Source organism: Rutidosis leptorrhynchoides, chromosome 2, assembly GCF_046630445.1.
Source record: "Rutidosis leptorrhynchoides isolate AG116_Rl617_1_P2 chromosome 2, CSIRO_AGI_Rlap_v1, whole genome shotgun sequence".
Lineage (NCBI taxonomy): Eukaryota > Viridiplantae > Streptophyta > Magnoliopsida > Asterales > Asteraceae > Rutidosis > Rutidosis leptorrhynchoides.
The window spans coordinates 212,333,946-212,350,735 of NC_092334.1; the positions used below are offsets into that span (position 1 = coordinate 212,333,946).

At 31.4% G+C, this 16,790-nt stretch overlaps 1 protein-coding gene across 1 annotated transcript; it reads right to left on the minus strand.

Annotated features, from left to right (window-relative positions):
- Positions 1–9,651: 9,651 nt before the first annotated feature.
- LOC139891672 (tobamovirus multiplication protein 2A-like) lies at positions 9,652–16,185 on the minus strand. Its single transcript, XM_071874660.1, has 7 exons — positions 16,053–16,185; positions 15,277–15,626; positions 15,062–15,161; positions 11,593–11,673; positions 11,403–11,507; positions 10,899–11,111; positions 9,652–9,899 (listed from the first exon to the last, which is right to left on the minus strand). Exons 2-7 carry the CDS (start codon positions 15,564–15,566, stop codon positions 9,792–9,794), a joined length of 897 nt encoding a protein of 298 aa, XP_071730761.1. The 5' UTR covers positions 15,567–15,626; positions 16,053–16,185; the 3' UTR covers positions 9,652–9,791.
- Positions 16,186–16,790: the final 605 nt, after the last annotated feature.

Here is a 16,790-nt window from a genome sequence, read left to right on the forward strand (position 1 = left end):
TGATTCTAGTATTTCAAGACGATATTGCTTGAGGACAAGCAACGCTCAAGTGTGGGAATATTTGATAATGCTAAAAACGAACATATATTTCATAGCATTATTCCTCAAGAAAGACAAGCTTTTAGTTGCAATTGTTCTATTTACAAGTGATATTCGTTTAAATAATAAAAGGTGAAGACAAAAGACAGATTCGACGAATTGAAGATGCAAACGACCAAAAAGCTCAAAAGTATAAAAGACAATCAAAGAGGTTCCAATTATTGATAAGAAACGTCTCGAAATTACAAGAGTACAAGATTCAAAACGCAAAGTACAAAATATAAAATTGTACGCAAGGACGTTCGAAAATCCGGAACCGGGACCAGAGTCAACTCTTAACGCTCGACGCAACGGACTAAAAATTACAAGTTAACTATGTATATAAATATAATATAATATATAATTAATTATATTAATTATATATATATTATATTTATAAATAAAAAACCGTCGGCAGAGAAAGACTCCAAGGGACTGAGCTGTAATTTCATTCTCCGCGACTCGCGGAGTTTGAAGGCAAAAATGCCGCGAGTCGCGGAGCCCCAAAAGTCGATTTTTCCTATAAAAGCAACCGAATTCTGATCGCAAAAAATAATCTTTTTCTTCTTCTCTCATATATACGTAAAATATATATATATAATTTATATTTTAATTTTAATTTTAATTATAATTCTAATAATAAGGGTATGTTAGCGAATGTTGTAAGGGTGTAAGTCGAAATTCTGTCCGTGTAACGCTACGCTATTTTTAATCATTGTAAGTTATGTTCAACCTTTTTACATTAATGTCTCGTAGCTAAGTTATTATTATGCTTATTTAAAACGAAGTAATCATGATGTTGGGCTAATTACTAAAATTGGGTAATTGGGCTTTGTACCATAATTGGGGTTTGGACAAAAGAACGACACTTGTGGAAATTAGACTATGGGCTATTAATGGGTTTTATATTTGTTTAACTAAATGATAGTTTGTTAATGTTAATATAAAGATTTACAATTGGGCGTCCCTATAAATTACCATATACACTCGATCGGACACGATGGGCGGGGTATTTATATGTACGAATAATCGTTCATTTAACCGGACACGGGAATGGATTAATAGCCACTAGAATAATTAAAACAAAGGTGAAATTACATTCAAGGGTAATTGGTGTAATTGCTAACAAAGTAGTAAAACCTTGGTTTACACGCAGTTGATAACCTGGTGTATTCATTAAACAAAGTATTAAAACCTTGTTACAATTCGAATCCCCAATTAGTTGGAATATTTAACTTCGGGTATAAGAATAATTTGACGAGGACACTCGCACTTTATATTTATGACTGATGGACTGTTATGGACAAAAACCAGACGGACATATTAAATAATCCAGGACAAAGGACAATTAACCAATGAGCATAAAACTAAAATCAACACGTCAAACATCATGATTACGGAAGTTTAAATAAGCATAATTCTTTATTTCATATTTAATTTCCTTTATTTTATATTTAATTGCACTTCTAATTATCGCACTTTTATTTATTGTTATTTAATCGCACTTTTAATTATCGTACTTTTTAATTATCGCAATTTTATTTTATCGCACTTTTATTGCAATTTCATTATCGTTATTTATTTTACGCTTTAAATTAAGTCTTTTATTTATTTAATATTTTACATTAGGTTTTAACTGCGACTAAAGTTTTAAAATCGACAAACCGGTCATTAAACGGTAAAAACCCCCCCTTTATAATAATAATATTACTTATATATATGTTTGTATTTTTATAAAAGTAAACTAATATAGCGTTGAGCTTTGTTTAAAAAAGATTCCCTGTGGAACGAACCGGACTTACTAAAAACTACACTACTGTACGATTAGGTACACTGCCTATAAGTGTTGTAGCAAGGTTTAAGTATATCCGTTCTCTAAATAAATAAATATCTTGTGTAAAAATGTATCGTATTTAATAGTATTTCCTGCAAAAATTTAATACTATTTTGTATACACCCCCTACGACATCAGTGGTCCTCCACACTGCTCGCAACTAATTCGTATTGAGTGAATATCTTTCGTCATCTTTTCCATTCATCTCTCGACAGCATCTATCTTTGCAGAAATGGAATCAAAGCCATGGCTAGAATCGGCTCTCGCTGCTTTAGATGATCTAACGATATCTTTTTCTTGGTGCCACTCATGTGAGTGGGAAGCAGTGTTATCAATAATTTTGTAAGCTTCGGTTGCGGTTTTCTTCATAATGGAACCACCAGCTGCTATGTCGATGTCTTTTTGTGTAGTGATGTCGCATCCTTGGTAGAATATTTGTACTATTTGATAAGTGTCTAAACCATGTTGCGGACATCCTCTTAATAATTTTCCAAATCTTGTCCACGCCTCATATAGAGTTTCATTTGGCTTTTGTGTGAACGTAACTATTTCTCCTTGAAGTCTTACGGCTTTAGATGCCGGAAAGAATTGTTTAAGAAAATTTTCAACTAAGACATCTCATGTATCAATCGCCCCTTCAGGTAACGATTCTAACCAATATTTGGCTTCTCCCTTTAAATTCCAGGGAAATAACATGAGATAGATCTGTTCATCCTCCACTTCTCGGATTTTAAATAGTGTACAGATCCTATTAAAGGTACGAAGATGTTCATTTGGATCTTCCTTCGGCGCACCACTAAATTGGAATTGATTAGTTACCATGTGTAGGATTTGTCCTTTGATTTCATAATCTGGCGCATTAATGTCTGGTTGAGTAATTGCGTGACCTTGGCCAGTGCGTTTAGCTCTCATTCGGTCTTCCATACTTAGGGGTTCCAGATTTTTCATGATTGAATTTGTTGAATCTAAATCACTAAGGGATTCTGACTTAATGGTTCCTTCCTCGACAATCTCTGGATGAGTGATTTGTAGTTCAGGAGGAAAGATTAGTGGTTCAGGATCTCTGAATTGTCCCTGAATATCATCCGAATTCTCAATTGTGAGGTCGGGTTCAAAAAATGGATTATCGGAAATTTGAATTGGAGTATTTGATCGACTGGATGACGATTCTAAAGAAAAATCAACGGCAACAATATTGGCTAGATGTCTTGATCGAGTTACAGGTGGTGAACGTATGAAAGGTGGTGAACGTTTTGCTCGGTGCATTCACTGAATATCCTATTAGTTATAAAAGATAAAAATTATATAAGTTATCAAATTAATAGACTTTTCTGATTTTGCCCACATTTCGAATAGCCAATAGATGCAGCAGGTAGCTAGGACCCTTTAAATCGGAAGCCCACAACTCGCCACTAACAAATCCAACTATTACTACGAACCAGAAAATTTTGGATGTCTATCAATTTAACCGCTTAAAATAATTTTTCGTTGAAATTTAAAGAAATTTTAGAGAAGAAATAGAAAATTCTATGTCCTAAAAACTAGAGCGTCGAGAAATAAGAAAGAAAAAGAGCGCGTCGAAAAAGGTCGAAAAATAAGCGTAAAAAAAATAATAATAAGAAAATAAATCGTCGAAACATAGAATTCTAAAAACTAAAATTTAAAAGTTACGTCTAAAGATATTAAAGCTTAAAAGGAATTCTATATCCAAAACGACAATAACTTAAAAAGTACTAAAATTTATTAAATATTAAGGCGATAAGCGACGTCGTAAAATTCTAAAGCACCTAAATCTTAGTCTAAAGAAAAAGCACTTAAGGGATTTTACGGCAAAGCCTAAAAATATAAAAATAAACTATGGCTTTAACTAGACTATAACTTAAAACTAATTACGAACGATAAATATTATAAAAGTTATGATTTAAACGATTAAAAATATGCGAAAATATAAAAAAATAAACTTAAAGTTATAAAAATATAATTTTTAAATTATTTATTTATAAAAGTATTAATTTTATAATTTAATAAAACTAGTTTAAAACTAAAAATACAAAATAATAAAACTAAAACTAATTAATAAATAAATAAAACCCTAATTAGGTTTTAATTAATAATAATAATAATTAATATTAAACCCTAAACCTATTCGGCAGTCAAAGGTTTCAGGGCTGTCAACTCAAACCATGCGATCGCATGGGTTGATAGTTAAAATCTCATGCGATCGCATGAGCCTCGGATCTGGTTCAAAAATTGGGCTGCTACAGTTCTCGGGCCCGATTGATTTTTATATTTTTTTTCTATTTTTAATATATATAAAATATACATATAAATTATTAGTAAATAAAAAAAATTATTACTTATTATTTTTTATAACTTTTCACAATAAATAAAAAATATAAACTTTTTAATTTAACTAAACTTTAAAATATAGATATTTTTTTCTTTTTCTTGTTTTTGTATTTTTTGTATTTTTAAAAAAAAAAATAAAACTTATATTTTATACAAAAACTTAATTAAAACTAAAAAAAATCTTTTTTTATAGCGTTGCGCTTTCGGCGTTTAGGAGTCCCCGGCAGCGGTGCCAAAAATACTTGATGTGCGTACACTTGGTCGGGATGATTCGATTTTTTTTATACGATCAAGAAGCTCTTCGTCAAGATTTGGCAAGGTTTGTCATTCAACAAGGGCTTCCTTTCAACCACTTCGACAATCCAAAGCTTACGGAGCTAATTCGGAACCGACTACAACCGCGATATGACAATGTAAGTCGTACTACTCTAAGATGTGACGCATTTAAATTATGGAAAAAAGCTAAAAATGATATAATTGAAGGTTTTCGAACATATAAACATAAAGTTTCTATAACTTGTGATGTTTGGAACGCACCACACGGAACGGCAAATTCTTATTTAGCCGTTACCGCTCATTGGTTTCATCCCGATTCGTGGTTATTAATGAAACGGACTATCGCTTTTAAATTATTTGCTTATCCGCATAATGGTAATAATTTAAGAAAAATTATACAAGACACTTTGATTGAATATAATTTAATCGATAAAGTTTTTACTATTTCTGATGTGCGTAGAGGTGTATACGAAATAGTTATATTTTTACTGCGAAATACTATTAAATACGATACAATTTTACACAAGTTATTTATTTATTTATAGAGTGGAAATACCTAAACCTTGCTACAACACTTATAGGCAGTGTACCTAATCGTACAGTAGTGTAGTTTTTAGTAAGTTCGGTTCGTTCCACAGGGATCTAGCCAAGTTTAATGCTATATTTAAAACTAAATTTGTATATAAATATATATATAAATATAAGTAGTATTATTATTATAAAAGGGGGATTTTACCGTTTAATGACCGGTTTGTCGATTTTAAAACTTTAGTCGCAGTTAAAACCTAATGTAAAATATTAAAAATAAAACTTAATTTAAAACGTAAAGTAAATGACAATAATTAAAGTGCGATAAATAAAATTGCGATAAATAAAATGACAGTAAATAAAAGTGCGATAAATAAAATGACAGTAAATAAAAGTGCGATAAAATATGAAATAAAGGAATTATGCTTATTTAAACTTCCATAATCATGATGTTTGACATGTTGATTTTAGTTTATTACCATGGGTTAATTGTCCTTTGTCCTGGATTATTCAATATGTCCATCTGGTTTTTGTCCATAACAGTCCATCAGTCATAAATATAAAGTGCGAGTGTCCTCGTCAAATTATCCTTATATCCGAAGTCAAATATTCCAACTAATTGGGGACTTAAACTATAATTACACCAATTTTCCTTGTATGTAATTCACCCCTGTTTTAATAAGTCCATTAACTATTAATCCATTCCTGTGTCCGGTTAAATGAACGATTATTAGTACTTATAAATATCCTGCCCATCGTGTCCGATCGAGTGTATGTGGTTATTTATAGGTACGTCCAATTGTAATTTTTATATTAAATTAACGAACTATCATTCAATTAAACAAATATAAAGATCATTAATAGCCCATAGTCTAATTTCCACAAGTGTCGTTCTTTTGTCCAAACCCCAATTATGGTACAAAACCCAATTACCCCATTTTTAATATTTTAGCCCAACATCACGATTACTTCAATTTAAATAAGCATAGTAATAACTTAGCTACGAGACATTGATTTAAAAAGGTTGAACATAACTTACAATGATTAATAATAGCGTAGCGTTACACGGACAGAATTTCGATTTACACACTTACAACATTCGCTAACATACCCTTATTATTATTAATCTTAAATTAAAATTAAAATTATAAATTATAAATTATATATATATATATATATATATATATATATATATATATATATATATATATATATATATATATATATATATATATCGTAAGAGTGAGAGATAGATTAGAAAAAAGTGTAAAACATTCGACCAAAAACTGCGAAATTTATAGATGTGGCCAGCCTTTCACTACCATGCGATCGCATGAAAATTATGCCTTCTGGCCATGCGATCGCATGGCCTGCTTTTCCAGCTCACAAAGATTCCAAAACGTGGGCTGCTGCATTTTTTTAATGTATATATATATATATATATATATATATATATATATATATATATATATATTATATTATATTCTTTTACATAGTTGACTCGTAATTTTAGGTCCGTTGCGTCGCGCGTTGAGAGTTGACTCTGGTCCCGGTTCCGGATTTTCGAACGTCCTTTCGTACTATTTAATATCTTGTACTTTGCGTTTTGCGGCTCGTACTCTTGTAATTTTTAGACGTTTCTCATCAATAAATTGAACCACTTTGATTTTACTTTGTACTTTTGAGCCTTTTGGTCGTTTGCGTCTTCAATTCGTCGAATCTGTCTTTTGTCTTCACCTTTTATTATTTAAACGAATATCACTTGTAAATAGAACAATTGCAACTAAAAGTTTGTCTTTCTTGAGGGATAATGCTATGAAATATATGTTCGTTTTTAGCATTATCAATTTCGCTAGATAATGCTTCTAATAATACTAGTGCCATGGATATGTTAAAAATACGAATGCAACCGGTTTTAAATGGTGCGTTTATACATACACGTTGTGTTGCTCATATTATAAACTTGGCCGTTCAAGATTGTTTAACTTATTGTAGTTCGTTAAAAGATAAATTTATAAAATTATTAGTAACGATATATCGTACGAGCAACGAACGACATAAAAACTATAAAATTTTTGTTAAAACTTGTAATGGCATTTGGTTAGGTCCTTATTTTGATAATAATACTAGGTGGAATTCTACTAGTCTTATGTTTGAAAATATATTACGACAAAAAGAAACTTTAATCGGTTTTAATAATAAACTAATTAGAAAGGGATATTATGAACCGATTGATAACGACGAATGGGATGACTTGGAAGCATTAACAAATTTTTTACAAGTTTTTAAAGAGGCAACGACAAAAGTTTCGGGTGTTTATTACCCAACTAGCTCACTAGTTTTACAACAACTTTATATAATGACGGAAAAAATTAACGAATTTGCGAACTCAAATAATCGTATTTTTAGACAAACCGTTTTTCACACAAGAAAAAAACTAAAAAAATATTTTGGAACAATACCTAAAGTTTTTTTATTTGCGGCCGCACTTGACCCGAAAATCAATTTTAATGGGGTGGAACTTTTGATGACAACAATATATCAAAATTTGGATTGTATTCATGGTCCCGAAGACGCCGAACCCAACTATATAAACAACCAAATACTCGAATTTAATAACACCTTTGAGCAATTATTTTCAATTTATGCAACAACTTATGGTCGACAATCAAACCCAATTGTTGACCAATTTGAGAGTAGATCATCTTCTGGAAGGGCCCGAGACCTTAATATTAGTCTTTTTAACCAATTACGTGAAGACGCTTCGTAACGTGCCCGAACATCGGCACCCACAAGCGAGTTGGGAAATTACAAGATTGGAAACTTTGCACTAAACATGAATCCACAACAATTTCACAACTTTGATGTTTTGGCTTGATGGAAAACAAAAGAAGACACCTATCCAATAATATCCACTATGGTTCGTGACTTATTAGCCGTTCAAGCTTCAACCGTAGCTTCCGAATCGGCTTTTTCTCTTAGCGGTCGAATTATTTCGGAAAGAATGTCAAGACTTACCCCCCAAGCCGTGGAAGTATGCGTATGTTTGAAGGATTATTTGGACGGGGTAGATATGATACAAGATCAAACGTCATTAGAATGTCCGTTAGATAATGACGTTGAAAATTTTATAGAGATGGAAGAAATAGAAGCGGGATTATCACCTTCATCAACCGAAGGAAATACCGAGACCGAAGTTGAGGAAGGTGAATATGATCCCATTAACATGGACGAATATATTGCAAATTACCAACGAACATTTGCTGTTGATGACCCCGAATTTGAAGCAAGTGAAGCATATCACGAACGACGAAGGCAAGACGAGTAATGTATAATGGGTGATGGCAATGCCGAAGCTCGATATACTTTGCTCGTAATACATTATCGGGTGATGGCCATGCCGAAGCTCGAATAATGTATTAACTTTTGTATACTTATAGTTGTAACTTGTATCGTTCAAATAAATGTATTGTTATTGTTAATTATATTATCTATAGTGGTTAATCATTTGAATAAAAATGTTGTTATTTATATTATTTATAGTGTTAAGCGTTATAAATTATAATTATATTATTTATAGTTGTTACTTGTTTAAGCGTTATACATTTTGTTTATATTGATTATATTATTGTTGTTCAAAAGTTATAAAAAGCGAACCGTTAAAAATTTAACCGGTAAAAATCAAAATCCGACAAAGATCTTAGTCCGAAAAAAATCCGGTCGAGATCCGAAAAAAATCCGATTCCGAAAAAAAATCCAAAAAAAAACCGACCCCGAGAACCGGAACCGGATCCGGAACCGGATCCTGAAAAATCCGTTTTTTTTTTGTCCGTTTTTTTAAATCCGGATCCGGTTTTTGTGCATCTATATGGCTTTCTGCCTTTTAACAAAAACATTATAAACATTATTTTTGTATTGTTTGTTTAAAGATGAATAGGTGATGTATCTCAATATGTGGCAAGTGATCGATAGATCGATATAGAGAACAAAAAGATTGGGTTGGCACGAAATTCAGACTATATAAGTTTGACACCAAAAAACAGAGAAGACAGATCTATAAGTTAGGACATAAACCAAACCCAAAGTGCTCAATTTGCGTCTAATGGGTCATGCATATGGGTAAATGGGTCGAGTTGTAAAGTTTTCAATTTTTGAGATTCGCATTCCTAAAAATTGGTTCAATGAGGGAATTCTTAGAACATATTGGGTCTTAGACAAAAAAATAAGAATTGGGTCGATCGGGTTGAAATCCACCAAGTCCAACAAATAGAGACGGGTCCAACGGATCTTATATATAGGTCTAACAATTCAGGCTGTAAAATTTTGGATTTTAGTTGCACAATGTAATTTTTCAAATTAAATAAAAAATAATAAAAATAAAAAATAATAAAAATGATAAAAAATATTTAAAACTAAAATTTTATTGAACAAAATGATTCTCGACCCAACCCAATCCGTTTGGGTCTCGACCCACTCAGACCCAACCCGTTTGACCCATTTAAATTAAAACTCGTTTCGACCCATGACTCGTTTTGACTCAAACCCATTTGGGTCTCGACCCAACCTGACCCGTTTGCCAGGCATAGTTAGGATAAAAAAGTAAAATTACAGGAGTGAAACTGTGTTTTATACACACTCAAAACGACATCAAGTGCTGATAAACATACACAGATCACACATCAATGGAACAAAATGCGTTTAATAAACGTACATCCTCAAATCGAAGTTACATGATGGTGCATCTGCCTTTCTCCTCCGTTGACTGCACATTGCCTTGCTGATACCTGTTTGACTCGTTCGGGTTGTATGTGAACTCAGTTGTATCAAGGCCATACTGTTTTACACACACAAAAACAACATTGAATTGTCAATATCCTTTTTCGTGATAACACTTTCAGGTTTCATGTTTGTGTTATAAGAACAGAACTCCCAGTTCACATTTTTTTGGGGGGGTTTGGACCTAGCGACAACCACATTGGGTCCCCACTAAAACCCGTGGGTGACGAGACCCGTAACCGGATGAATTGCGCACATTGGCGCCCCCACTAGTCAAGGGCCTAATTAATTCAATCTTGGGCGTTACCAAGAATTGAACCTGGGTTTCCTGCTTCATTGAGAACTCGGTGGCCACTTGACCTATTCTGCTTATATGAATATATACGAATCAAATCTAAAGCATTAGAGTTTGTAAGAAATTTTTTTATTAATGAATAGCTCTTTTTAACAAGATCAACAAACAACGAATCTAATTTGAGAAGCAAATCCCAGGCAAAAAATAAAAATAAAAAAAGAACATCAGACGAATTAGCAGAGGTGGTAAAAATGGGTGCTGTGAGATTAAGATCACTGTGACCTTTTTCTCTAATACTAGTCTTAACTTTTTACATAAGATGAGGAAGGGTTTCATGCTCCATGAGGAAGAGACTTTAGATACATTTCCTGTTTAGCTAATTTTTCATCATTTTACTAGGGGTGTTCAATATTTGGTTACAAACCGATTAACCCAAAATCAGAACCAAGTACAAACCGAAAAAAAGAAAAACCGAATTTGAATCTGGTTTTTTATTTTGGTTTTCAAATTTGAATTCGGTTTTTGGTTTCACTATTTCCAAGGGTTTCGGTTTTGAAATTGAATTGGTTTGGGTTTTGCCTCCAAAATGTTGCGAAACCAAAATAACTGAACCGAATAAACCGTGGAAACCCGAAAACCAAACGGATGAACACCCCTTACATTTTACCCTTGGTAAAAATAATAATAACCCAAATTGGCGCAATCACAAGTAAATGTCAGAGTTGGTATCTCTATTATTAAAAAGTTAAAAAAAAAACACACCTTTTCCCTCATTCGAGTACTCCATGCATCGTTTCTGCTTGGACGGTTATCAAGTGTAGCAGTAGTAACAGGAATACCTGTAACAGGAACTGGTTGCCTACTAATCAAAGGTTGTCTTTGCTGCCTGGGACCCACTATGTACTCATCATCACTATCGTAATCTGGTGGACTATTTGCAGCCCGTACCATTAGAGCTAACAAGAATGCAAGAACCTGAAAATCCACATCATATCAGGTTCAAAATAAAAATTACCACTTTACTAAATAAACAAGTACCTTGACTCAAAAAACTTTACAAAGCTATATCAGGGTCCAAATTAAAGGAGACGAAACTGACACGTTAACTTTTGCATGCGTAAAATCGGGCGGGATTGACCCAAATTGTGCTTTGTCCGGGAATTTTTTTTGTTCTCTCTATAAGTGACTAGTGCGTTATATATCATCACTATCGTAATCTGATGCACTATTTTTTGTTTCCTCGATATACAAATCGAAGGGGCTTACCTCCAATATAACCGCTCCAAGAGCAACCCATCTGCATATCTCCCAATTCTCCTCCAAAAATCCATATATCATGTCAAAATCTCCGGTTTTGTCAACAGGGATCTCCTGATGACACATTTATGTTTGTATAATCAAATAGATATATGATACAAAATATCAAAAGTTAAAAAGTAATTAAAGGAAAACTCACGGTTCTCCAGCTTTTGTCAAAGAAAATGAAAGCAGCGCATCCCACTTCCGCCAATATTAACAAGATCACCAGGACGGAGTACTGCATTGTATTAAGGTATTTAACTACATATCGATGCATTACATGTATAGTGGGAGTCGGGTTGTTTTAATTTTTTTATTGATAAAGGGTAGATTTTCATAAAAAGGCGAAACGGAAAACATATCAAATATAGTCAAGTGTTTAAAACTACCAAAGAAGTTTCATTCTACAAAAAATTGGATCAATATGTTAATAATAGTTATTGTAATCATATATATATATAGATATATATATATATATATATATACATACTAGTTTTTGAGCCCGTGTGTTGCACGGCTACTCAAAATCTGTTTGAAGATTAGTTACATAAAAACATAATTTTTTTCTCTAGCGATCTTGGTTCACAATAATGACATATAAATGAATAACGACACAATACTGAATATGAGTCGTAAGTGTTTCACTATAATTAAACATATTTTTCTAATTGGGTAGTTACAACAATCTCTCAATTACCCGTACTAAATTGCCCTTATTTTTTTTATTACTTTATTCTCTAATATTGTTATTAATCGTTTATTTAATGGATTTTAATCACAATCATTGAGAATTTAACATGTGTAAATTTCACTTGTCATTAACCCCTTAAAAATGGTTTTATTGACAACTAAGCTAAATAAATCTCTTTTATATATATATATATATATATATATATATATATATATATATATATATATATATATATATATATATAGGGGCAGGTTCAATGGGGAAGGAACCAATCGGGGGGAAGCAAAAAAAAAAAAAAATTCGTTTTTTTTGAATTTTTTTTTTCCGGCATCAAGATCACACGAAAATATGAACATTTAGAAGAGACACTTCGTGATGAATGTTATTATTTAGGCGGGAAAACGATCGACAAAAATAACATTCAAGATAATATTATTCGTGAAGAATATGAACGTTTTTTTCTTCATGTTTTGTGAAGTAAAATTTAGCCCGATTTAGAGTTTAGGGTTTATTCCATAAACCCAAAACACCAAACCCTAAACCCTAAACTCTAAACCGTTCGTGTTAAAAACTCAATCTAAATCCTAAATCTAAACCCCAAACCCTAAATTTCTAAACCCTAATATCTAAACCCTAATATCTAAACCCCAATAGCTAAAACCTCAAAATACGCTCGAAAAACACGATAATTGTTATATATTACTTCCTCGAGCGTTTTCCCGCCAAAATAAAAACATTTATCACAAAGTGTCTCTACTAAATGTTCATATTTTCATCTCATCTACAATGTCCGTGAACAAAGGTTTTTCAAAAAACGAAAAAAAAAAAAAAAAAAAAAATTTGCTTCCCCTCGATTGGTTACTTCCCTCTTGATCTTGGGGGGAAGCGGGGGGAAGCAAATTTTTTTTTTTTTTTTTTTTCGTTTTTTGAAAAACTTTGTTCACGAACATTATAGATGAGATGAAAATATGAACATTTAGTAGAGACACTTTGTGATAAATGTTTTTATTTTGGCGGGAAAACGCTCGAGGAAGTAATATATAACAATTATCGTGTTTTTCGAGCGTATTTTGAGGTTTTAGCTATTGGGGTTTAGATATTAGGGTTTATAGGGTTTAGATATTAGGGTTTAGGGTTTAGATTTAGGGTTTAGATTTAGGATTTAGATTGAGTTTTTAACACGAACGGTTTAGAGTGTAGGGTTTAGGATTTAGGGTTTAGGGTTTGGTGTTTTGGGTTTATGGAATAAACCCTAAACACCAAACCCTAAACCCTAAACTCTAAATCGGGCTAAATTTTACTTCACAAAACATGGAAAAAAAACGTTCATATTCTTCACGAACAATATTATCTTGAATGTTATTTTTGTCGATCGTTTTCCAACCTAAATAATAACATTCATCACGAAGTGTCTCTTCTAAATATTCATATTTTCGTGTGATCTTGATGCTGGAAAAAAAAAAATTTTAAAAAAAAAACGAAAAAAAAAAAAAAAATTTGCTTCCCCCCGCTTCCCCCCGATTGGTTACTTCCCCATTGATCCTGCCCCTATATATATATATATATATATATATATATATATATATATATATATATATATATATATATAAGGATACAAACAAAAGTGGTAGTTGGTCAACCAGAACATGTTTTAAACAACCATCACCCGTTACCCAACCATATATATATATATATATATATATATATATATATATATATATATATATATATATATATAAGGATACAAACAAAAGTGGTTGACGTAACCATATATATATATATATATAAGGATACAAACAAAAGTGGTAGTTGGTCAACCAGAACATGTTTTAGACAACCATTACCCGTTAACATATATATATATATATATATATATATATATATATATATATATAAGGATACAAACAAAAGTGGTAGTTGGTCAACCAGAACATGTTTTAAACAACCATCACCCGTTACCCAACCATATATATATATATATATATATATATATATATATATATATATATATATATATATATATATATATATATATATATATATATATATATCTATACATTATTATAAAGCGCGTGCTTATAATCCTACGTGTCAATTTCTCAATTAATCTGAATTAAATAATCTTACGTGTCATTTTCTTAATAAACCTGAATTAAATAATCATACATGTTATTTTCTTTAATTAAACTGAATTAAATAATTATAACTCTCTAAAATAACTCAGAATTACTCTTCCTTAACTAAATATATGCTTTATATACGTAAATAATAATCATCTTACAAATATTATAAATATAAATATTATATACGTAAATATTAAGTCCATAATCATCTTATCTTAATTTTATAAATATTATATACGTAAATAAAATACTCCAATAATTATCTAAATTAAATACTTATACGTAACATAATAATAATAATAATAATAATAATAATAATAACTATTATTTTTATTATCTTAATTATATGACTTAATTATCTAAATTTATATGATTATAATATTTTCCGTAACATTTATAAGTAAGATTCATATTCAAATAATCATAAAATTGTTTCAACGGACGGGTTCATTATCTATGCGTTAGTATTTAATACTAAAGTTTTCGATACAAATGTTATTGATAATAAATGGATTTTTTCAATTGTATATATATTTTACATTTGATAAGTATGAATACTAGCGTTATCGAATACTAATTTTTACAGCTTTCGTGCAACGCACGGGCTCATAAAACTAGTATATATATATATAAGGATACAAACAAAAGTGGTAGTTGGTCAACCAGAACATGTTTTAGACAACCATTACCCGTTACCCAACCCGTCCATTTTGCCACCTATACCAAAATGCAAGATTTTGATTCTACAAGCTTAATTATCATCAGCGCCTGTGCAAAATATCTATATATAATGAAGTCGAAAAGAAGGATACACAAGTTAGGCAACATCCACTTCGTGTGGCTGCTCCAATGCAACCAAAACAAGATATGATAAAAAAAGCAGCACCAACACCAAAAAATAGATAAATGAACCTGCACAGAATGGACAACGCTACTACTTCAAACCAAAAGCATAATAATTCGATCAACTGTATAACAAAAATAACCGAAAATCAATATGCAATCGCAAAACCTAACAACAGCATACCACGCAGTAGGCAAGTTATCAAAGATGTCGCTGGCAGACAACGAGACAGCCATTAACATAGGGCGACCAAGCAGTATCAAATCTCCATGTGGCGGCATTAAATCTCCATGTGGCGGCACCAAGTCTCGATGTGGCGGCACTAAATCTCGATGTGGCGGTTCTGGATTATCCATTGCATTTTTGTACATCACAAACATGTAAACACCATATCCGATCATCGCGAGACCGGTAAGCGTTAACAAGAAGTTTAGGAGCTTCAATAAACACTCCAAAAACCCCTTACAAGCCATATTGTATTCACAAGTACCTCAAACCAACAATCTTAGATGATATTATCCTCCACTTTAATCCTACATCACAAAAAAGTAAAATAAAATAAATTATTAAATAAATAAAATTAAGAATAATAATCACTAAAGTGATAAATAAAACAGCTACAACTACAGCAACAGCGACACAAAGCAACAGATACAATAAATGATTGAAAATTAATGAAATTAAATTCTCTATATAATTCGAAATTGGAGCTGATTAACACTAGAAACAATAATTTAACGACATGAATTTTGCGTAAAATTAGATATAATCTTCAAAGACTGTAGAAGCATAATTCAATTAATTTACAATTAACCGGTCTACAGATCATCAGAAAGAAAACGACTGATCTAAAATTACGTAATTGAATTGAATTTATTATCTAAGGAAATGTAAAAAGGTAAGCAAAATACACATATATACACGGATTGTATATGATATAAATTAGATAAAGTACTTACAGAGGTGTGTATCGATGATTGTTGAGCTTGTTTTTCAGATTTGGAAGTGAAAAAATGAGCATGGATTGATGAAATTGAAAAAGTTTGGGGCGAGAATAAACTCATAATAGAAAAATAAAACAATATATTTTTATTTAGGGGATAATTCTAACCCCACCTTTTTTTTATCCTCACACACCTATTTTAACCTTTTACTCTTCTAATAATACCTCATTTCTTTAAATCAGTGTGTGAGGATTAAAAAAGTGTGTGTTAAAATCATCCCCTTTTATTTATAGTTTACTTATTTTTAAATTTTTAGTAGATTTGTTTTATTATTTTGTTTGTTTCAAAGAATATATTATCCATTAATAATGGTCAAATAAATAGCTGGCCCTAATTGTTTTTGTGTGTGGGCCATGCATCCAGACATCTCTAATTATTTACTACTTAATTATTATTTACCCCTGCATACTAAATGTCATGGACTTTTTGGTCGTTTCAGTTATAACGCAATGTCGTTTTACGTTTGCGCTCACACTACAAAGAGCCCCTCAACTTTACGCTTTTTCAGGGGTAAAAAAATGTAAATATATAATTTTATTAAAATAAAAAAAACTTATTCCACCCAAATTTATAACGGGCCCCATCTTCTTACTCGGTGCGAGTTAAAATTTTCCAAGTTCACCGTTCAACTCGAAAAAATCTCACGAACCCAACGAGACTAACTATATGCGAAACGGACATCGTTAAAAAAAC